The sequence below is a fragment of the Eublepharis macularius genome, chromosome 4, assembly GCF_028583425.1.
Source record: "Eublepharis macularius isolate TG4126 chromosome 4, MPM_Emac_v1.0, whole genome shotgun sequence".
In the NCBI taxonomy this organism is placed as follows: domain Eukaryota; kingdom Metazoa; phylum Chordata; class Lepidosauria; order Squamata; family Eublepharidae; genus Eublepharis; species Eublepharis macularius.
The window spans coordinates 156,261,409-156,284,601 of NC_072793.1; the positions used below are offsets into that span (position 1 = coordinate 156,261,409).

General features: G+C 46.0%; 2 protein-coding genes across 3 annotated transcripts; both read left to right on the top strand.

Annotated features, from left to right (window-relative positions):
* Window positions 1–2,855: 2,855 nt before the first annotated feature.
* Window positions 2,856–9,204, top strand: POLR1H (RNA polymerase I subunit H). The gene is made up of 5 exons (XM_054977656.1): window positions 2,856–2,968; window positions 4,510–4,653; window positions 5,441–5,541; window positions 6,732–6,841; window positions 8,724–9,204. The coding sequence occupies exons 2-5, from the start codon at window positions 4,524–4,526 to the stop codon at window positions 8,746–8,748; spliced, it is 366 nt and encodes a 121-aa protein (XP_054833631.1). The 5' UTR covers window positions 2,856–2,968; window positions 4,510–4,523; the 3' UTR covers window positions 8,749–9,204.
* A 2,250-nt stretch (window positions 9,205–11,454) lies between these two features.
* On the top strand, window positions 11,455–22,749 carry PPP1R11 (protein phosphatase 1 regulatory inhibitor subunit 11). 2 transcript variants are annotated; one of them, XM_054977348.1, is made up of 3 exons: window positions 11,455–11,680; window positions 14,423–14,531; window positions 21,305–22,749. In XM_054977348.1, exons 1-3 carry the CDS (start codon window positions 11,615–11,617, stop codon window positions 21,523–21,525), a joined length of 396 nt encoding a protein of 131 aa, XP_054833323.1. In that variant the 5' UTR covers window positions 11,455–11,614; the 3' UTR covers window positions 21,526–22,749. The 2 variants fall into 2 exon arrangements, with proteins under 2 accessions (XP_054833323.1, XP_054833324.1); XM_054977349.1 differs by having other exon boundaries at window positions 11,455–11,668.
* The last annotated feature ends 444 nt before the right edge of the window (window positions 22,750–23,193 follow it).

Here is a 23,193-nt window from a genome sequence, read left to right on the forward strand (position 1 = left end):
ACAAAGACAAAGACAAAGACAAAGACAAAGACAAAGACAAAGACAAAGACAAAGACAAAGACAAAGACAAAGACAAAGACAAAGACAAAGACAAAGACAAAGACAAAGACAAAGACAAAGACAAAGACAAAGACAAAGACAAAGACAAAGACAAAGACAAAGACAAAGACAAAGACAAAGACAAAGACAAAGACAAAGACAAAGACAAAGACAAAGACAAAGACAAAGACAAAGACAAAGACAAAGACAAAGACAAAGACAAAGACAAAGACAAAGACAAAGACAAAGACAAAGACAAAGACAAAGACAAAGACAAAGACAAAGACAAAGACAAAGACAAAGACAAAGACAAAGACAAAGACAAAGACAAAGACAAAGACAAAGACAAAGACAAAGACAAAGACAAAGACAAAGACAAAGACAAAGACAAAGACAAAGACAAAGACAAAGACAAAGACAAAGACAAAGACAAAGACAAAGACAAAGACAAAGACAAAGACAAAGACAAAGACAAAGACAAAGACAAAGACAAAGACAGCCAGGCCCCCGGGGGTCGCGGCTGCGCCGCTCCCCCCGACGCCCCCCGCCCCGCCTGCGGCGGGCCGGGGGCCCCCGGGGGTCGCGGCTGCGCCGCTCCCCCCGACGCCCCCCGCCCCGCCTGCGGCGGGCCGGGGGCCCCCGGGGGTCGCGGCTGCGCCGCTCCCCCCGACGCCCCCCGCCCCGCCTGCGGCGGGCCGGGGGCCCCCGGGGGTCGCGGCTGCGCCGCTCCCCCCGACGCCCCCCGCCCCGCCTGCGGCGGGCCGGGGGCCCCCGGGGGTCGCGGCTGCGCCGCTCCCCCCGACGCCCCCCGCCCCGCCTGCGGCGGGCCGGGGGCCCCCGGGGGTCGCGGCTGCGCCGCTCCCCCCGACGCCCCCCGCCCCGCCTGCGGCGGGCCGGGGGCCCCCGGGGGTCGCGGCTGCGCCGCTCCCCCCGACGCCCCCCGCCCCGCCTGCGGCGGGCCGGGGGCCCCCGGGGGTCGCGGCTGCGCCGCTCCCCCCGACGCCCCCCGCCCCGCCTGCGGCGGGCCGGGGGCCCCCGGGGGTCGCGGCTGCGCCGCTCCCCCCGACGCCCCCCGCCCCGCCTGCGGCGGGCCGGGGGCCCCCGGGGGTCGCGGCTGCGCCGCTCCCCCCGACGCCCCCCGCCCCGCCTGCGGCGGGCCGGGGGCCCCCGGGGGTCGCGGCTGCGCCGCACCCCCCGACGCCCCCCGCCCCGCCTGCGGCGGGCCGGGGGCCCCCGGGGGTCGCGGCTGCGCCGCACCCCCCGACGCCCCCCGCCCCGCCTGCGGCGGGCCGGGGGCCCCCGGGGGTCGCGGCTGCGCCGCACCCCCCGACGCCCCCCGCCCCGCCTGCATGATTTGGGGTGATCCAAAGATTGTTGGGGGTTTCAGAGGGCTTATATTTTCACCACTTCCTTATTCAAAGCCATGTCAAATACAGGGTGCTTGGAGCCAAGCCACATTCGAGGCCTTAGGTCCAGAACCAGAGACTGGATCAGCTCCAGCACATGCCCTCTTGTAGGGGACAGTCTCTGGAGTTCAGGGGTGTGTGATTTGGGGGGATCCAAAGATTGTTTGGGGTTTCAGAGGGCTTATATTTTCACCACTTCCTTATTCAAAGCCATGTCTAATACAGGGAGCTTGGAGGGAGGCCACATTCGAGGACTTAGGTCCAGAACCAGAGACTGGATCAGCACCAGCACATGTCCTCTTGTAGGGGACAGTCTCTGGAGTTCAGGGGTGTGTGATTTGGGGGGATCCAAAGGTGGTTTGGGGATTCAGAGGGCTTATATTTTCACCACTTCCTTATTCAAAGCCATGTCTAATACGGGGTGCTTAGAGACAGCACATTCGAGGACTTAGGTCCAGAACCAGAGACTGGATCAGCACCAGCACATGTCCTCTTGTAGGGGACAGTCTCTGGAGTTCAGGGGTGTGTGATTTGGGGTGATCCAAAGATTATTTCGGGTTGCAGGGGCTTATATTTTCACCACTTCCTTATTCAAAGCTATGTCTAATACAGGGTGCTTAGATACAGCACATGGGAGGACTTAGGTCCAGAACCAGAGACTGGATCAGCACCAGCACATGTCCTCTTGTAGGGGACAGTCTCTGGAGTTCAGGGGTGTGTGATTTCGGGTGATCCAAAGATTGTTTGGGGTTTCAGAGGGCTTATATTTTCACCACTTCCTTATTCAAAGCCATGTCTAATACGGGGTGCTTAGAGACAGCACATTCGAGGACTTAGGTCCAGAACCAGAGACTGGATCAGCACCAGCACATGTCCTCTTGTAGGCGACAGTCTCTGGAGTTCAGGGGTGTGTGATTTGGGGTGATCCAAAGATTATTTCATTTTAGCAGGAGTATAGGAATTTGGTAAACATTGCACTTTCAAAACCTCTTAAAAACCAACGCTGGAACGTTGCTTCAGTCAGTGGATTCCCTTAGGCTCCTGCATTCCCTTTAGGCACAGAATCAAAGATGATCACATTAGTTTTTATTTCCAATTTATCTTTATTGAGAGAGGTGGTTGATAATGTACATAAACGGTGCTAGGGCATCTAGCACCAACTTTCCCTCGTCAAGGTGGCATCTGTTGCCAGCGGCCACCTCGGGCTCCTCAGCCTGAAATTTTATTCAAGAAATGGGGGCAGTGTTATTGAGTAACACCACATATTTCGAGTACAAATTACTTCCGACCACAAAGCATTTGATAATCAAACAAAATGACAAACATAAAATTAATCGTTACTCCCCCTGGTGACCATTTGAGGAACAATTCCTAACAATAATTCAATTTATGAGGAAATGGAAGGGATGCATGATGGGATACCGTTCACCAGTCTCGGAGGAATGCCAGGAGAATCCGTGCAAGGGCAGACACGTGTTTGATTACATTGCTGAAAGACTGACGAGTGTACAGAGGAGACCCGTGTAAGTTGGTTCCCGTGTCATTCAGGAGTATTTAGTAACGTGTGGTCCGGCTCTGTGTTTTAACTCGATGGGAAAGCTTGTTTACGATTGTACTGCGCGTGTTGCATAGAAGGCTCTACTTGCGTTCAACGCGACTCACTCTTCAATGGACCGGAGCTCTTGTCTTGTAAATAGCTAGGTCCCCTTGTGTAAGTTTTATTTATTTATTTACTTTCCATTTCTATTCCGCCCTCCCCGAGCTAGCAGGCTTAGGGCGGATTACATTCTGTAAAAATTACACTAAAAACTTACGATTTTAAAACAACAATATAAAAGTACAATATAAATATTTTTTTAAAGGTAATAGAAAGCAGCACAGGTGTAATCAGTCAATCCATCAATCTGCCACCTAATCTGCCATATTAAAAGTTACTTACAAGTTGGTTAAAAGGTTAGATGGTGGATGCCTCTAGTAAGGAGGGACTCATTCACCTCTAGTCGGCTGGTGGGGGCCCAACTCAGCCTCAACCATACAGAACAGCTCTGTCTTACAGGCCCAGCAGAAGGATAACAATTCCTGCCAGGCCCTGTGCTCATTGGACAGACCGAAAAGGCCCTGGCTCTGGTCAAGGCTAGGTGGGCCTCCCTCGGGCCAGGGACCACCAATAGATCAGGAGTCATCTCTGGACCCTGTGACTTGAGGGTGGGGAGAACAGGTGAAGTTCAGTTTTTCCTTTGAGGAGGTAGGGGAGCTCATTTGTAGCCCTTGTACAGAGCTTTAGAAAGATCAGCTGAAAAATCGCAACCTAGTTTGGAATAAGTCTTGACTGTTTTCGGTCTGCAACTGGAACTGATGGTATGCTCTGTTGTGTTATGGAGCGGTAAGGCAATTGCCTTTCCATTCCTCAAGGTAGAGGAGGGCCCGAGGCCCTAAGCAGTGGATAATAATATCTATGCACTGTTGTTGTGGAAGCTGCTGGTCCAGCATTACCAAAATATTCAAAACACTGTTGCGGTTAGCAAAACTCTATTTGGGATAATCTCTGAAGATGCAAAATGTGAAAGATCCTGCAGTGGGTTAGTTATCATATGGTGTGCCAAACTGCCACCTACCCTCCCCCCCCCCCCCCCACACACACTGGGCCAGTCTGATTGCAATAGCCTGTTTAGGAACGCTTAGTGTTGAACTGGGGGGGGGGGGGTACTGGGAGTGTTGGGAAATGGGAGAATCATTGAATGTTTCTGAAAAATAATAGTACATCATATTAACAGGATGCTGCCTTCCCAACCTTTTTTTGCAGCGGAGGAACACCTAAATTAATTTTTCAGTTCTCATTTATTCTCAGTTTGGACATGTGATAGCATCTTCAAGTACTAATAGAGAAAGATTATACAGGACAATGAATCTGTTCAGGAACTGAAAAAGATACAGCTGCAAGAGAGAAGATAAATCAGATGCAGGTCCCAGCACCATCATTCCTATAGCAGTGACAAATGATTTTTTCACAATCAACTGCAATTTTATAATTGTGTTTGAATACATTCTTTCCCCTCTGTTGCAGCATCTGATATAATTATGGAGCAGAGTGGCTCTCGCTTTGAGTCTGAACTTGATTTCTGCCCTGAGTGTGGTACGGTCCTGCCTCTGCCTGGGATCCAAGATAAGGTGACATGTCTGTGTTGCTCCTTCTCCGTCGATGTCCGGGGTGAGTGCTTTGGGCTTTTATGGATGATTTGGTTGAGATCCTAGATAGCCAAGGACTGTAGTCAGGACGCCTCTTTCTTCTGCCCAGTTCAGCTCCTCTATATTAAATGTTTGTAACAGAGCGTTTTACAAAGTGTATTATTAGCTCCACAGTAATCACCCTATAAGGTGGGTGGGGCTGAGAGAGCTCTGAAAAGCTGTGACTACCCCAAGATCACCCAGCTGGCTTCAAGTGAAGGAGTAAGGAATCAAACCTGGTTCTCCAGATTAGAGTCCTGCTGCTGTTAACCACTACACCAAAAAGTATACCTACTTTCCTCCCCAATGAAGACCCAAAGCAAGTCTCTTCCTCTATCCTCACAATAACAACCTTGACAAATAGATTAGGCTGAAAGAAATGAACTAGCCCAAGATCACCCTGTGAACTTTCACAGCAGAGTGGAGTTTTGAACCTGGGTCTCCCAGATCTATTCTGGCACTCTAAATACTGCACCTCAGTGGTGCAAGGGCATTCTTCTACTTAGGAAGCATGGAATGCTGAGGGCAGTTTAGCATTAGTTAAAGGTATGTGTGTTATCAGGGGCGGGGGGGATAGAAAGGGGTGGAAAAGCTAGCTTGTCCAGGCCCCTAAGAGTTGGAGGGTGAGATCCGGTGAGGATTTCACAGTAAACCATTCCCCCTGCAATTCCTTTCAGGTCCCAGCTTGGAAAAAATGTTACTGGAGGGGGACTGCACACCTGAATTTATAAGTTCTGTTGTTGATTAGCTTGTAGTGTTTTGTTGCACAGAGTTTGAAGGAAGAGTGATCTACACATCCATCACATTCAATACAGTAGATTCCATATCTAAGATGAAAGTGGAGGAGGGAAAAGAGATCAAGGGCCCCTTGGTGAGTAAACAAGTCAGTTAAAAGGAGTGATCATCTTGGTGGTGGTTTCATCTAATTCAGAACTGTTTCCCCTTTCCCTGCCTCTAGATTTAACCTGTAGCTACTGAGCACTGTGCCAGAAGGCAAGACCTTGTTTTATTATTATTTTATTATGGAACTCAAGGTGGCTTAGGTTTTCCAGGAAGTCTCCCAACCAGGCACTGACCAAATCCAAACTCGCTTAGTGTCAGTAAGGTAGCTGTGTTGTGTCCCCTGTAAGTGTACTTTGTGCCCAAATGTGCCCATTTTTAGCTGAGGTGGGGCTTTCTTTTGGGGTCTCCTTGCCTTGTGGAGGAGAATCACAACGGTAGAAATCACAGTTGGCACTCACAAGAGAGCTATTGCTTATGGCAAAATAATATCCATTTGAGCTGGTCTTTGACCATAATAAATCATTCATTCATGTATCTGTTACATGTTTCTCCTATCATTCAAGGGGCATGTGTGCTTCCAATGTTATCCTCACAAACCCCCCAAGAAGTAGGATAAACAAAGAGAAAAAGGCTGGCCTAAGATTTCTGGCTGAGTGGGCATTTAAACCAGAAATGTACCCACCCAGTCCTCATCCTGCCCCTTAACCGCTGTACCACATTGGGTTGTTTTGGGATGACAGTAGCAAAAACTGAACTGGAAAAATGTACCCCACTGAGCCACAAAATAGGTGATGGTGGCTTGATTCCTCTGCAGGTTTAATGCTGTGCCTAGAAAGAGAAGGGGGAGAATGGCACAGCTTTGTGTTACCTAGCAACCACACCCTTAGGTGTTCTTAGACTTCTTGCCACTAGAATGAGCTTTACCACTATTGTTGCTAAGCAACCACCAGCACAGAAAACTGGAGTATCACAATGGTGCCTTTCCTTCATTATGTGATCTAACATTCTTACTATAGAGTAAGAGTACCGAACATCAGGCTCTGTCTCTATATTAGACCCTTTGGGTCCCTGCAGGACCACCTTACACGTTCTGCACAAATCACTTTCAGAGTCAGAAGCCTCGAATGGCAGCTGACACTTCTTACTTTCCAGGAAATCCAGTGTTGGCTTGCCATTTTTCTAACTTGGATCAGCAGCTAAGCAGTCTACCACACCAGCATTCATGTCAGGGCGCTGAGGGGAAAGGGATTCCTGCCTGCTTAACCTGGCCCTTTTCAGCTTGACAGGAACTGTCCCCAGTGTGGGCATGAAGGCATGGTGTACCACACCCGTCAGATGAGGTCGGCGGATGAAGGACAGACGGTCTTCTACACCTGCCCCCACTGCAAGTAAGGAAATGGCCACTAACAAGTTGTTCCATATGTTGCCTGTCTGACACCTGTTCACCTTGCTCGTTCATTATGGAATGTATTGGTTTCTCTCTGCTGAATCGTTACTATTATGAGCATCTTGAACTGGGCTGTTAAAGGAACTTGCTCTGCAGGCTTTGTTAGGATTACATTGGGTTGAATCCTGTGACTCTGTTCAGTAGTAGTGGAGCGTTCCTGTGTTGCAAAGAGCCTCTTCTGTCCGAGGAAGGCCCCACCATCAGCAGTATGAATTCATAGGATCAGATCCATTATATTCAACCTATCCTATGGCTTCACGGCAAGCTCTGATATATTTATTTTATTCACATTATTTATAGTCCACCTTTCTTCTGTCTTTGTTGCTGTGCTGACACATGTACCTGATTCCAGAGTGAAAGCTGACCTGTGCTTCAAGCAAGCTATCAGTTCATTTTCTGTTTTGTTTTCAAAACCCCTGCAAGGTTATCAGATTAAAGGCTTGCTCAGAGCATTATTTTTAATGGCTTTTTGTTTTACTCATTTGAAATTGCTCCCAGCAAGGGAGGCAAAATTGGTTGAGTGAGTAATGCAGAGGACAACCAACCAGCACTGTGCTCAGCTCTGCTATGAGAAAGGGAACATAAACTTCATGGTTTTTCAAAAATCCAGCCAATCAGGACTTTGTAAAGTCTTTTTCTTTGTTCTCAAAAGCTGAAAAATGATCCCTTCTTTCTCCAAACTCAATCCTGCAGGGATGTTACGGGTGACACAAATACAGTAAGAGCAAGATTCAGCTCCAGGACCAATAGATTTCCAGGATGTGAGCTCTTGAGAGTCAAAGCTCCCTTTGTCGGACTCTTGAAATCTAGTTGGTCTCTAAGGTGCTACTGGACCCAAATCTTGCTCTTCTACCACAGTCCAACACTGCTGCCCACCTAAAACTACAAATACAATAAGTACACTTCCACATTTAGCTCTCTGCTGAAGAGGTTTATATCTGTACTTTGCCTTAGTTATACTTCCTCTTTCTATATTTAAGATATTTGAAGTTGAATGTGCACACTCTGACGTTTTAAACAACTGTTGTGAGGAGGAGCTTTATCTCTGCTGTGGGCAAGGCATCACTTTTAAAACAGACATGGAATAAAAGAGTCTCTTTGTCTGCTTTAAAGCAATGCTCTGACCTCTAAATCGCAGAACTGTATTAAAAGGGCTGTTCACTTCCTCCACCTCTTGTTACAGCCACAGCCTTCTGACGAGGAATCAGATGTTTCTTTTTATTCCAGTTGTAAACTGAAAACCATGTATATCAGCCAAAAATCACTCATGATTGTCTTTAAGAGTTTTATTTAAAATCAATCTTGAAATAGGCAGATATACAAAGGTCACAAATATGCAAAAAAAAAACCCGTGTCAAAGATAATAGAGGCAGATAAGCATACATATCGTCATCCCTTATCTATCTTAGACCTATCAATACAATTTTAAGAATTTCACCAAAGTGCTTTGCAAAAGATTAAGCAGTGTGAGAGATTCAGGGATTTTTATAATTCCTGTCCCCCACTGGTTCCAAAAATATAGACACTGCCAGAATTTCATGTGTTAAAATATATTCTGGCTCTGATCCAGGGTGTTCCATGTAGGTATGCACATCTCCATTACAGCCAAACAGATTTCTATTATTTTGTCAGAACAGATAATCAGCAATATTATTACTGCCAGGAAAACTTAAACCTCCTGTAAAGAGTCATTAATTGACTGATCTTCTGTGTCCCAACTATTTTGTTGATGATTCTATGGGCTTGATGTGTACCGTTGCTGCATTCCATGACTGACACAGTTTATGAGTTTTGTTTTTAATTTAATTTTTTTTAACTTCTAGATTCCAGGAGAAGGAAGACTCTTGATCAAACAACATCTCCATCCACTCGGGCAAATCTGAACAACCCTCTCCTTTTGATTTAGGATTGTTCCAGATCCGGGAGGGGGCGGGGTATACAGTGACTACAGCATTTTTGGGTGCTCTGGAAACATCCTCTTCTGGAGTTTAGTTCACATTCCTCCATCCACTGTTTCCTTTGTGGAGCTGCCATTGCTGTCTAACTTATTAGCCTTTATAGATCAGGTTTGGCTATGGGGCCACAAGTTGCTGGCCTGTCATCTGTAAAGAGGCTTTGATGTGCAGAGGATTGCAAAGGGTTGGTTGCAGTGACCTGCAAGAACGATGGTTCTGTAGTGACATATACCTTTTAACTGAAGTTTGTTGTGTCTCTGTTTCATGCTTAATCCCTCCCTACAATTCCCATGCTGTATTTATATCCTGCCAATTATGAATTGGTCTGTAATTATCTCTATAAAATAAAATATTTTATGGCCTTCTTTGCACATGCATCTTCCTATGTAGTACATTTTTATCCCTTCCTTGAAGGAGCATTGTTTATATGGTTCTCCCTTCCTCATTGTATCTTCACAAAAATATTAGGAGGTCAGCTAGACTGACAGCAATGAAGATTAAGCTGTTTTCTATATTACTGTAAAGAATGAGAGATCAGAGATTAACATTGATCTTTTATCCTTACACCAAGAGTTGGGCAGTTTCAAAGCTTTATCACATCTACAGATTCCCAGGGCTATTTGCTATTTTCTACACTGACACAGTGACTTAGTGTCAGTCAATGTAATTATCAGCTGGGAAATTCAATAAACAATACAATAGAGCATGTATGGATTTGCAGAAATTTGGAAACAAGCAGAACTCCAATACAGAACTGAAACAAAACACAAGAAATTTAACATGACATTAAATTATGCAGACACTAACCAGTAGCCGCATACTTGCAGCCACAGTATGGTGTACAGTTCTTAATCCCTTTACCAAAACATCTCTCTGTAACTAACTGCACAAAGCAATAACTTTACTAGAACAACAAAATGCAGTTTGGCCACAACACTAAATAACTTCTTGTGACACAACATCTAAAAATTGTAATTAATTATGTAAGTGTAAATGATTCTCCAAACAGTAAATTATTCTCTTTTGTTTTTATACTGACATCCACATGGGGGGGGGTCATCCCAATGGAGATAGGGCAGCCCTAGGTTGGCACTGATGATAGTTTGCATTCCTGCTTGGAAATACCCACATTTATAGATGTCCAGTAGGAGCTCCTACTAAGCTAAATAGCATATTTATTTATGTCATTTATTTATGTCATTTATAGTCCTCCTTTCTCATTGGGACTCAAGACAGATTACACAGTATGAGATTAGTACAATCAGTATCAAGTACATTTCAATACAGTATCAAGTATTTCCATAAACAATGCCATATGGTAAATAGATACAAGTTTAAAAGACATAATATCAGCAAGAACCCAATACAGAATTAAAAAAATACTGAAACAACATAATCAATTCTAGGACTAACATTCGACAACATGGAGCACAGTTGGTACACAGGAGTACATATTTAAAGCAACAGATAATATGTAAGGCGATTAGTGATGAAGTCTATGGTCCCTAACACATTAGTGAAGCATCTGAGACCCCATCCCTACAATACAGCCCTCCCATTTGAGTAAAAAGCCTTTTTGAATAGTTCAGTTTTGCATCATTTATGGAAAGCCAGGAGAGTGGGGGCTCTCCTGACCTCAGGCAGGTCATTCCACAGGATAGGGGCCACCACAGAGAAAGACCATGTATGGGCTGCTGCTGACTTCACCCGTGTGCTGCCTGGCACAGTGCTAACAAATGACACAGTAAGAGAAGCTGCTACCCATATACTGGCACTCTTGGTCTCACAAAACATTTGACCAGGTTCACCTAATTGTCTGGCATGCCAATAAATAAAAAATCCTTCAAGCTGAAACTGACTAGAGATGTAATTTATTGCTAGGGTGTTTATTTCCCCTCTTTCTTAAAAACTAAAAAAAGGTTGGCAATGGCATCTGTACTTGGCAAAAATTACTCAGCGTGAACCAACCTCAACTGTTTCAGAACCATGAGAACTAGATATACTTCTACACACATCTGTTTTCATTGGTGGTTGTGGGTTTTCCGGGCTGTATTGCCGTGGTCTTGGTATTGTAGTTCCTGACGTTTCGTCAGCAGCTGTGACTGGCATCTTCAGAGGTGTAGCACCAAAAGACAGAAATCTCTGTCTTTTCGTGCTACACCTCTGAAGATGCCAGTCACAGAGATCTCTGTCTTTTGGTGCTACTCCTCTGAAGATGTCAGTCACAGCTGCTGGCGAAACGTCAGGAACTACAATGCCAAGACCACAGCTATACAGCCCGGAAAATCCACAAGAATCATTGTTTTCCGGCCGTGAAAGCCTTCCACAATATATCTGTTTTCATTATTTCAAAAATATTTTGATGGATATATGCATTTAGACATGCATTCTGAGTAAACATGCATAGGCTCCATCCCTATCCCTAAAGTGCAGTAGAGGGAAACTACCCTCCATCAGTTGACCTAGAACTGCTGCAAACGAAGCCGCTTCTTGCGCAAACGTCTTTTTGCGTATGGCGGAAGTGACTCTGGGGTCCACCTGGGGGACATTTTAGTGAACGGGATACACACCGGAAGCAGGAAGAAGCGGCACCGGAAGCGAGCTGCTTCGGGAGTGTTGCACGGGCGAGGGAAGAGGCAGGAAGGGAGGCGGCTGATTGATACCCTGAGGCCGGGGCGGGTTTGGGTGAGCTCCGTGGCGGAGCTCTCCGAATAGCCGCCCTTCCTGCAACCGACACCGCGGCGGGCGGGGTCCCGAGCATGGCGGAGTCGACAGCCAGCGTGGGAGCCACAGCGACTGTCACCGAGACTGAGGTGACTGAGCCGGTGAGATGGGGGCGCCACGGAGGTGTACATGGTGACCTGGAACATGGCGGGGGGAGGAGGTACGGGGATCGCCATGGCAACCGGGAGGATGCAGGAGCCATGGCAACGCCGGTGGTTGCGGGCCGAACTGCCACGGTTGTCGCGGCAACTACCGGGCGTTTATGGAGACCTCGTGAAGGGCCCTGCGGTGACACGGTGGCCACTGTTTTGGCGGCGGGGAGGCGATGGGCTCGTTCACCTGCGATCGTCCTTTACTTGTCACCAGCCTCCTCTCATTGGCCGCTTCTGATTTTAACGCACGCACTTTTATTTTATTGGTCCCAGGGGATGAAGGCGCGTGATGCAGCCACTTTGTTGGAATTAAGCAGGTGTGGGTCAGGATGGACGATCTCTTGTGGTGGCGGAGAGTGCCCTCAAGTCAGAGTGGGGTTTTCATGGCAAGAGACTAAAGTGGTTTGCCTTTGCAACCCTGGCCTGCCTTTGCAACCCTGGTCTTCGATGGAGATCTCCATCCAATTACTAAGCAACGCTGACCCTGCTTCTGAGATCTGACGAGATCAGTCATCCTGAGCTATCCAGGTCAGGGCGGAGGATCTTTTAGCCTGCCTGATGTAGGCAGACTTGAGTTTCATGATGTAGAAATGCAGAAATCCCACGTTTCTGCCATCTCAGGGTGGTATGTGTGGGGCCTCTCGGCACTGACTAGGCTCAGTTCTGCTTAGCTTCAGCACAGTTGCTGCATTGTTTGTCTTTTTGAAACATGCTAGCTTCTTTTCTTCAAAATAACAGCAGTAACTAGTAGGGGTTGGACTGGAATGAGAGTAGCACAGGAGTGTAGGTGTGATGCTGTAGCTAGAATGTCAGGATAGGATCTGGGAAACCCAGGTTTGAACCCCCCTGCTGCCCTCGAGGCTCACTGGGTGACCTTGCGCCAATCACCTTATTTCAGCTTAACTTACCTCAACTGTTGTGAGGATGAAATGGAGGGAGAGAATGCTGTTGTGAGCTGTCTCCATTGGGGAGAAAAGCAAAGTATCGAGGAGTTTGGAGAATTTCAAAGTGGGGTGGAAGAGCCAAGCATGTCACAAACTACTAGAGAAGGCTTATGTTGCCAGATCTGGTCTGTGGGCCAATCATTGCTTGTCAAGCAGGCCAGCCTCAGGATTTCGGCAAGATTCTCTAAATACAGAAGCATTGGAGTCAGGTACGAGTTGCTGGAATATTAGAGAGCACCATAGGAATGCAAGAGCCGGAAGAGCAAAATCAGTGCAATCCATCCAGCTTCCTCAGTAGATGGTAATCAAAGCTGCTGTCAATGTCAACCAATTCTGCTTTAGCATCTTGAAAGTGATGGCACTAGCAGACCTGAAGGTCTGTTAGGGCAGCAGCATAATGTGGGAGGGCTGTGACTGTGTATTCATTTTGGCAAGATGGAAGCATATTAGTAATTGTAACAATGCTAGTAGGGTGTATGCCGTGTTCAAGTTACAAACTAGGGCCAATCGATATGCCTGAAACAACCGGGTGGCCAGTGGCCCTTAGCCATATAGGGGATCCCTTTGTTTGCTGTGCATAAGGGAGTTGAACAATCCTATAATAAGAACGAAGGTATTTCTTGCTTGTCAGAAACCATGGCAACTCAGGAGAGGTGTTGAAAGCTAAGTAAGCCAGGATGCAGAAGCCATTGAATCTGGATGACGTGGGAGCCAGTTTTTGCAGAGATTATGGAGAATATGTGTCGGCTCTAAAATATGGAAGCTGGAATAGAGGTTTTGGGAGGTGGGGTGGGTACAAACCTATTGACTTTTCACAACAGCTGGAAAACATTCCATTGTATATTCCTTGGGACAGAAGCATTGATCATTATGACCTTCCTATTCTTTCTAGTACTATGAACCTTCCACAACCTTTTGTCAAGTGTTTCTGATTGTATGTGCCACACAGAAGTGTACACATCTTATTATGTGGTACATCTTTTCCGATCCCATCAGTAGCCTGTGGAGTTCTGTTGCTGAAGCAGTAGCTCTACCTGTTTTCTTGACAGAGCCCCACCCATCCTGTACTGTAGTTTCACAGTGCCACAAAACATGGGTGAGACTACAACAGAAGTAGCCACTTTAGCCTAGCCTGGCCTCCAGCACCTTTGTCAGAAAGTCAGTAACATCACATCTTGCTTGGCATAAGGATGTCATCGCATGAGTGAAAGTTAGCAAGAAAAGCAGGAGGAGCTATCTCTGTTAGGGTGTCCCTTTAGTTAATAAATATCCTGATTTGCAGCTGGCATCTTCAGTTAAAGGATCTGGGGAAATGCTGTGCCTGAGATCCAGTCTGAACAGATAACAGATACCGCTGAGCTAGGTGGACCAGTGCTCTGGCTCAATTTAAGACCACGTCTGATGCAGTATAAGGCATGCTGGCATTCCTCGGAAGCTACCAAGGTTGAGAAGATCAATGATGGCAGAGGACTTTTCTTGCAAGGTAGTTTACCTACCACTTCTGGTGATTTTCCCCATCTAGATTGGGATACATTCTGAGGCAAGACTCAGCAAGCCTTGAACATGCTCCCAGAATCTTCTGCAGTGCACATGGTGGCTTCTATGGTCAGTGTGCCGATTCTCTCAGTAGACAAGCCAATGTGGAAAAGATTCAGCCTCTCATATGTTCACGACAGAGGAGCATATCCTTCTTCATACTATAATTGAAAACTCTGTTCCTCCCTTGCCTTCACCCTCGTACTTGCAGGAGAATCGCAGTCTCACCATCAAGCTAAGGAAACGAAAGCCGGCCAAGAAAGTGGAGTGGTCAAGTGACACAGTGGACAATGAACACTTGGGACGTCGGTCTTCTAAATGTAAGCAGCACACTCATCTGTGTCCCTTTATGTCTACCATCCCATTATGCAAGCCTCCATCTTTCATGTTAATCAGTTAAGTGACCCACAAGCATGCGCTCCATGTGGTTAACAGCTCCCTCACCCCTGCTACCTTGATTCCTTTTGATACTGTTGGTGGCAGGATGTACATTTACAGAATCCTAAGGAAATGTGGCAACTGCATAATAGGAGCATAGGAAAGCTACTCAGTAGGCTGAGCAAGATGGATGTAGCTGTAGGACCAGTTGCGGAGGTCTGAGGTTTATCACTTGCCAGTTTGGCTGACAGCAATGACTGTACTTATGAAGGATGAGCAAAGGTAGGATTTCTGGAGTGTGTTTCTCAGCTTCTGTGTGGGAGGAGAGTCTAGAGCATTGGTAGCCCATGGTCTGAATCCAAGCCCTTGGATGGTTTTACTCAGCCCCCAGTAGCTCTGCTAACTGTCTTTTCCTCCCAGGCTCATAGTTTGGATGAACTTTAACCTTTTAGTCCTGGCAGTGAAAGAGACAAAGCCTTTTTAAAAAGAACTAGACATAATGGTTACATGTTCTTAACTATTTAACTATTCTATCAAAATACATGGAATGGTTAACAAATTCTTTGTCATGAATAAATCAATGCTGTCAACATCATGGCCAATCCAGAAAATTCTTCTTAATACATGAAAATAAACTCCTAAAAACGTTGTCATCGGTCCTTGGGTTAAATCCAGACAGATTTTTTGTTCAATCTTGTGTAATTCCTCTCCTTATTACAGCCCGTGTCCAACATGGCTTTTGTCCATGCAGGTCCCATGATTTTTTGTGGTTAAAGGGGACTCCCTGCTCCCTTTTTCACCAGTGTAAATTCTGGTTGGATCCAACCTGTTCCCTGCACTGATAACCTTGCATAATATAAAGCTACAGTCAGGGTGGATAAAAATCAATGATTTAAAAAAAAAAATTAAAAAATCAGATTTTTTTTTATTTAAATCGGATTTTTTTAAATAAAATGCTTTTTGAGGAAAATATATTACCATCCAAAGGTTATTCCATCATGAAATAAAGATTAGTTTTTAATTATATAGAATAAGGCTGTATATGTTTAATTTTTTTGGTAAATAAATTCCATTAATCCATTCACAATGTCATGCTCTTCCAGAGGTTTTTGTAAGATTATTGGGCAGTTTCTCTGCCTACAAGATATTATCACAGATGCTTGGTTTTGCAGTTCTCAAAACTGAATTTGTGTCAGCTCAGCAGAGATCACATGCCTCTTCTTCACAGCAAAAATGTTATAACATGAACAGAGTTGAGAAAACGACCTTAATCCTATTGTTCTACAGACCTATGAAGACAGAATCAACCCCTCCAGTGCTAAGTTTCAAGAAGTTCAGTGAATAGAAACAATGTTTTTCTGATTGTTTGGAGTGGAATAGATCTGCACAAGAAGAAACTAAGTGTGAGGAGGGAGGGGCAAGCAGTACAAAATGAAAGTGAAACTTTTTGAGCACAATACTGCACAAGTCTTTGGATCTTTTGTGTGTATGACCTGAGGTTTATCACATTCTTTCCTTGGAGGAAAAAACCTATAATGGCAGCAGGCCGTAAAAGAGACCCAGTTTGGGAATACTTTAATGAAGTTCCTTTACCTATTGGTAAGGCAGGCATCTACTTGCATATTAAAGTTATACCAGCAAGAATTAGTCTTTATGTAGAAAATTATGATTTAAATCTAGCCTTAATGACTAGTGATTTAAATCGTGATTTAAATCGTGATTTAAATCATGATTTAAATCAGTTTGATTTAAATCAAATCCACCCTGGCTACAGTTAATAATCTTAGTGATTTCCAAGAACCAAGTGACAAAAGCCAGCATGGTGTAGTGATGAGTGTTGGACTAGGATCTGGGGGTCCCAGGTTTGAATTCCTACTCTGCTACAGAAGTTTGCTGGATGACCTTGGACCAGTCACACACTCGCAACCTAACCTATGCCACGAGCAAGATTCTTGACCGTTTCTAATCTGGCTTCAGCCTAGGTTTGGGACTGAGATAACACTTGTAGCCCTGGCTGACAACTTCTACCTTCAGTTAGACAGAGGTAGTTCAGTGTTTGCTGATTAGATCTGTCAGCCACTTTTGACACAGTTGATCATTTGATCCTGGTCGACCACCTGGCCTTAATAGGGGTTTAAGGTACCACCTTAGCATTGTTTTTTTAATTCCTCCAGGGATGCTCTCAGAGGGTTGCCATTGGAGACAAAAGGTCCTTCTAGTGGTCACTAGTTTGTGGTTGTTTCATAGGGTGCAATCTTCTCCCCAGTATTGTTCAATATTTATATGTGCTGTCTTGCTGAACTCATCATGCTGATGACAACCAGCTCTTTCTCTTGCTGAAGAAGCAGCCTGAAGTGGCTTTCTCAGACGTGGCCCAGTGGCTGGATTCTGTGGTCAGGTGGTTAAGACAGAGCTGGCTGAAACTGAATCCATCTAAGATGGAAGTTATTTGGTTGGGGAGGACTGGGCTTCTGGAGGGGGTGCAGTTACTGACTCTTGATGGGGTCTAGTTATCTTTGGTGGATTCCATGAAGAGCCTGGAGATTTGGTTGAATACCTTGCTTTCCTTGGATAAGCAGGTGTCCACAGTGGCAAGATTGGCATTCTGCTATCCTCACTTGGCTCGCCAGCTGGCCCCCTATCTGACTTGGTCAGATCTGGCCACAGTGATACACACCATGATCATCTCCAGGTTAGACTTCTGTAATTCGCTCTATGTAGGGCTAACCCTTGAAGATGCTCCAGAAACTGCAGGTCGTCCAGAACGTAACTGCTTGGTTCTTGACCAATTCGTCATAGTCTACCCATATGCAGATGGCTCTTCCAGTATGATCCTCCACAAAACCTGTGTTCTTCAGCTTACAGCTTACTACTCTAATAAGTAGATAAATAAATAAGTTTATTGTGAGGATAACATGGAGGGTAGTTGAGGAGAATAATGTAAGCCTCTTTGAATCCCCATTGGATAGAAAGGTCAGAGTATAAATGACATTTTTAAAAAATTAAGAGTTGGACAGTTCTTGCTTGTTGGAGCACACGGACTAGGAGATTTATAGCAGAAATTTTTAACTCACCTAGAAGAGAAGATAAAACAAAAAAGTGATTAAAAATATATCAACATCCCTTTGGGATATGACCTTATCTTTTATCACGTTCAGTGGGGTACCTTCCCCACCTTGACTTTCAGCACAAAATGATAGTTAATTAAGAAATATCTCTTTATTAGGATGGACTGTTGGTACCTTAATAATTCTCTGGAAGATTACAATCCAAACTGGGTATTGTCAAATGATTTGTGTTGCCTGTTTTCATTAAATTGGCTTGTCTCACCCCCTTTCATTTCTCAGTTCACAAGGCCAATACATTATCAACAACACTATCATATCTTGGAGAGCCCCTCTTCTCCAGTTCAAGAGTTTCTAACCTTATTTGGGAGAAAATTCAACCAATTCTTGGCAGTTTTCCTTATTTGTTATACAGGCATACGTAGTCTCAGTCAATTGATATTCCTCTTAAGTGGCTTTTCCCACTTGTTTACCACTCAGATCTATTCTAGACTATTTAGGAGTTTCCCACAGCCCCGCATACTGCTCTATGAGTCAGTATGAACTCTTTTTTCCCCAGCCATGTCAATTGAATGTCAGAGATGGAGAAGGCAGTACGGCAGACCAAAAGCAATCTGCTTCAGACAAAGTCCCAGTATATATAATGGCCTTGAAAACCTTGAATGCGGGTGTTTCTTAAAGGCAGAGGGCTTCACAGAATGCAACAGCTCTGCCAAATCATAGCCAGCATATGATAAAACGACTGTCCGTGGTTTAATTTGTAAAGAAATATGTTTCCAAATTGCAGGAAATATTCCACACTTTGTTACAAACAAATTAGAAGTGTATGTTACATGTAAAGGTATGTATTTCCATTTAATGCTCAGCTTGAGCATAAGTGCACCACAACCGGGAAGAACCTGCTGCTGCAAGATAATTATGGCATAATTGTGGCAATGTATAAAATGGCCTCAGTTTGCTTGACAAATACTCTTCTGGCCCTCAGACAACTATGTAGATGAGAATGGCCTCCCAGAGTGCCGAAGTTGGACATCCCTTCTCTGGTGTATTAGGCTGGAGTGTGGGCTTTAGGAAGGAAGGTAGTTGAGAGTTCGGATTGCTGGGTTCTGTTTCTGGAAGTCTGAGGATTACTACAGATAAGCGGGGGGGGGGAACAGTTGGGAATATGTAAGTGATATGTAGGAAGCTCTTGTGAAATTTTTTACCAGTCTCGCCTGCAGTCCTCAGTGTGGGGCCAGACGAAAGCTGATGGCTCCCTAGAAAGGAGAGGCCTCATGTCTGTCCTAGGCTGTAACTTCACTGAATCAAAACCCAAGGACAGAACCTGAAACTGAGATCCTTTGTAGAGAGAAAAGATTGCGTATGTCCTTCTGAACCTATTTCCTGCTGGTAATTGGCATCTGTCCAAGGTATCTTGGGCACTCAGCAGTTCTGGCTAAAAGCTTGAAGAGAGCACCTCACATGATAGTTGTAATGGGATAGGGAGGGGGAGAGGATGGCTATTTTAACAGGAGCTGAATTGATGGAAGAAGGGAGTGATGGTAGGAAGGGGGAGGAGGTCAGAAAAGAAGGGTAACAGTAGTGTACCTGAGAGCAGATCAAAGCCTGAACAACTGTGTTAGCATTAGATGCAGGAAGAGTGTGTTCAAGAGAAATAAATTGGGAGAAGCTGCAGTGCTTGAAAGCAGGAGGAGAGGGGCCGGAGGGCAACGAGATTAAAAACGGCTAGGGTGGAAGAGGTGTTACATAGAGCTTAGCTATCATGGCATGGATGGGGCTTAAAAAGTAAATCCGGGGGGTGGGGGAGATGGAAGTAAAGGAATGGGAGGGGATGTGCTCAAGTGAACAGAGTTGGAAGCACCTAAAAATGACCTTCCTGGATCTGACCAGATGGATTTCCATCTGCAGGGTGGGAAAAGGGAGGAGAGGACCAATGGGTGTGGGTGAATGGAGGAAACCTTTATCACATCCATGTTTTCCTTCAAGATTTTGTCCTTGAGTGCTGTCAGATTTTTAGATGAGGAAGGGAAGAGCCTAAGAAGGAAATACTGATATGGGGGGAGGTCAGTAGTAGTTTGCCTTGTCTGAGACATGAGTTTGTTGGCACCCACTAAGGAATCCTCAGGCAGGAGGATAGGAGCCTTGCTCTTTCACCCTTCTTTTCCTTGAGTTTGCATTTGTCCATCTCTCTTTGGAAACCCTGTGCTCCTTTCTTCTGTGGCCCACTGGCTACATGCATGCCAGTGTAGGAGTTAGAGCATTGGCTTAGAGCAGTGATGGCGAACCTTTTTGAGCCCGAGTGCCCAAACCAGCTTATTTATTTCAAAGTGCCAGCACTGCAATTAAACCTGAATACTGAGGTTTTAGTTAAGAAAAAACAACTCATACAGTTGTCCCAACTAATTAACATCTCTTTCTCTCACTCACTCAGGAGCCACGAATGAAAGTAAAGCAAGTTAAATCAAAGCAGTTTGCCCTTCTTTAGACCAGCAGCCCTGCTTGCAAGCACTAAATCTCTCTCTCTCTTACTCACTCACTCAAGAGCCATGACTGAAAGTAAAGCAAGTTAAATCAAAGCAGCTTACTCTTCTTTAGAAAGCCAGCCCCAGCAGCCTCACTGCTGCCTCCGCTTCCTGCTGCTAAAGAGACGGGCAGCAGGGAGGCAGCCTTGAGGAAAAGGAATCATGTGGGCAGGGCCAAAACCCATGTGATCTCTGCTCAGAGCTACTGGAACACGGTTGCAGGCGTTCCCCCTCCAAATGAGCCCTGGACCTAGCGACTGGTGACTTGGCTTGCATGCCCACAGAGAAGGCTCTGTGTGCCAGCTGTGGCATGCGTGCCATAGGTTCGCCATCGCTGGCTTAGAGTGTCAGCCTAGGATCTGGGAGGCCCAGGTTCAAATCCCCGTCCTGCCATGACATTCACTGGTGACTTTGGCTAGACACACACAGCATCACACAGTTGTTGAGGCTAAAATGGGGAAACAAGACCCACAAACACTGCATTGAGCTCCTTGGTGATAGGGTGGTATAAAAATGTAGTAGGCAGACACATATGAAGAAATGGGGGAAGGGAAGGAGATCCAAGAACATAAAGCGTCTTTGCTGTTTCTTGATGGCTGCCTCTTGTGGTGAGTGGGTCACTTCACGCCACTTTTCCTCAATCCCAGAACTCATACATGGCAGGAGGTAGGGATGCTTGTACCAGTCTTGTGTGTATTCACTGAGTTGACATCCCATTCTTGAGAAGGATGCCCACTTTTCCCTTCCTTTCTCTCAGAGTGAGAGGAGTCCTGTACCAGAGAAGGTTACATGGCTGAGGTTCCCCCAGGGATTTGAATGGTTGACAGATGGTGTGTTCTGATTCTCTCTCTTTGTCTCTCTCCTCCTCCCTCCCACATCCTCCTTCTCTGCATCATGTTACCCTCCTGTCTTACGATTGCTCTTCCCTCTCCCTCTTTCCTGTTATGTTTGTGATTTTTCTTTTCATCCCACCACTTGTTAAAACCATGCTGTCCCTCAACCCCCTTTACATAATGATCTTCCGTCTCCTCTGTATCAAATCCCTTCTTTTCTCTTCCCTGGTGTCCCCCACTGTGCCTCTGAATCCCAATTCTATCTTCTTTTCATTCTCTCCCCGCCCTGACACAGGCTGCTGCATCTACGAGAAGCCACGGGCTTTCGGTGAGAGCTCGACAGAGAGTGAAGATGAGGATGATGAAGGCTGTGGCAATGCGCACTGTATCCGGGGCCACAAGAAAGGCCAGCGGGGGAAGGCACGGGATAAAGCAGGAGACGCTGGTCCCTCAGACAGCAGCCCCCAGAAGTCAGAGCCACCTGACCAAAACCACGCTGGGGCCATGCAGCATTGAACCCCCCCTGCTGCAGTGTGGGGGGAGAGCCCCAACTCCAACCCTGACCAGGGACTGACGCCGCCCCAATTCTGGGGCAAGGGGGGGGGAGGGCAAGGCAGGGCACATGCATCCAGCCCCCCCATCTGTCTTGTGCCGGTGCTCACGCCACGCCAACTTTGGGGGGGGGGAGGGCACGGGCATCCTGCTCCCGTCTGTCTTGTGCCAGTGCTGCTGCTGTCGTCTTATTTGTCCATCTGTGGCTGGTGAGTCCGTCTGGTGCTGCCTGTCCCACCCCACGTGGAATGTATTGACAGAGCCATCCAGTTCTTTGGCTGAATTTTTTTTGTCTGCTTCTCAATTAAATATTTGTATCGGTGATGATCCAGGTGGGAAATGGGTGCTGCTTTGGAAGGGGTGGTGATGGAGACCCCTTTGTCCAGCACAGGTGGCCCCTGACCTTACTCCCCGAACCTTGTCTTGGAGCCCCTTCCTCCAGCACCTCTGATTTCTGCCAACGTACCTGCATACCGTCCCACTTCTTCCCAGCTCCCGGCCTCTCTGTCCTTCCGTACCCTGCCTTTGCTTTCTCTCTCACTGTGCCTCAGCTGTTAAGATTCCTCTGGGTACCAGCTCCACTGCCTTCATCTGTGTCCCCTTGCTGTTTAGTCGCAGCTTTGGAGATGAATGTGACACACAGCTAGCAGTCTTCTTGGGACAGCCTCCAGTTCTCCCTCCTGCCCTAAATTTTTCCAGAGACCAGAAATAGAAGCCTTGATTCCACTTCCTTGTCGCTTCCTGACTATCTTTGTTGTTTACAAGTATGTCTTTCTAAGAGGATACCTTTTCCCTCTGATTGTTTTTTTTTTGTTTTATTGCACTTTTTGTTGTTATTGCTGTGGAAGCCTGTAAGATTTTGTCTTGTTTGGGAGAGTGGAAGTAAGGGGGAATCTGGAAAGGGGAACAGAGTCCATGGGATATGCTATGGCTTGGATTGTAAAGAATGTTAATGTTTCTTTGAGTTGTATGTGGTCTAGTACATTGGGGAAGGAGGTATGAACAAGTCTACTGTCTTGTGGAATTTTACATTTGCATCACAAGGCAAGACAAAACCTCTAGGAGTGATAAACCACTGTTGTCACTATTACTTATTTAGAATATTTTTTATCCTGCCTCTCCAAAATCATGTTCGGGGGTGGCTAATAAAACCAAGATAAAACCAATAAATACACACTTGAAAATGAATGAAGAGTTCAACGCAGTTCAAAACGTTCCAAGTACTGAAGTTCTCAGCAGTAAAGCCATTTCAGTGACAAAGCAATAATCAAGTAAATCAACTGCGTACGGTAATTTACAGCAGAGAGCAGACACTGTGCTGTTTCTGTTGACTTCCCAGCTTACTTAGGATTCTTCCCATGTAAGGCTGCCTTCTGCAGTCGCACACAGATCCAAAAGTTTCCTGGCAAATGTCCCACAGGGGCAAGGCTCCTTTTCCTCTTCAGTAGCTCACATCACCTAATTGCTCTTCCTACTTGAGTTGTGATGAGAATGTGTGTACACCCTCAGCATTTCCCATGGATTTCTATGCACCGCTGTCAGCAAGCATCTACTTTAAAAGCAAAGAAACTTCAATAGTTACAGCCTATTTATAGAGGGTTTCCTGAAACACTGCTTGCATGTATGTGGTCC

Bases quoted from the DNA above. Each gene is read 5' to 3' on its own strand.
- POLR1H (XM_054977656.1), top strand. From the start codon at position 4,524: ATGGAGCAGAGTGGCTCTCGCTTTGAGTCTGAACTTGATTTCTGCCCT. The intron at 4,654-5,440 runs GTGAGTGCTTTG...TTTGTTGCACAG, and splicing joins CTTCTCCGTCGATGTCCGGG to AGTTTGAAGGAAGAGTGATC. The intron at 5,542-6,731 runs GTGAGTAAACAA...GGCCCTTTTCAG, and splicing joins AAGAGATCAAGGGCCCCTTG to CTTGACAGGAACTGTCCCCA.
- PPP1R11 (XM_054977348.1), top strand. From the start codon at position 11,615: ATGGCGGAGTCGACAGCCAGCGTGGGAGCCACAGCGACTGTCACCGAG. The intron at 11,681-14,422 runs GTGAGATGGGGG...TCGTACTTGCAG, and splicing joins AGACTGAGGTGACTGAGCCG to GAGAATCGCAGTCTCACCAT. The intron at 14,532-21,304 runs GTAAGCAGCACA...GCCCTGACACAG, and splicing joins GGGACGTCGGTCTTCTAAAT to GCTGCTGCATCTACGAGAAG.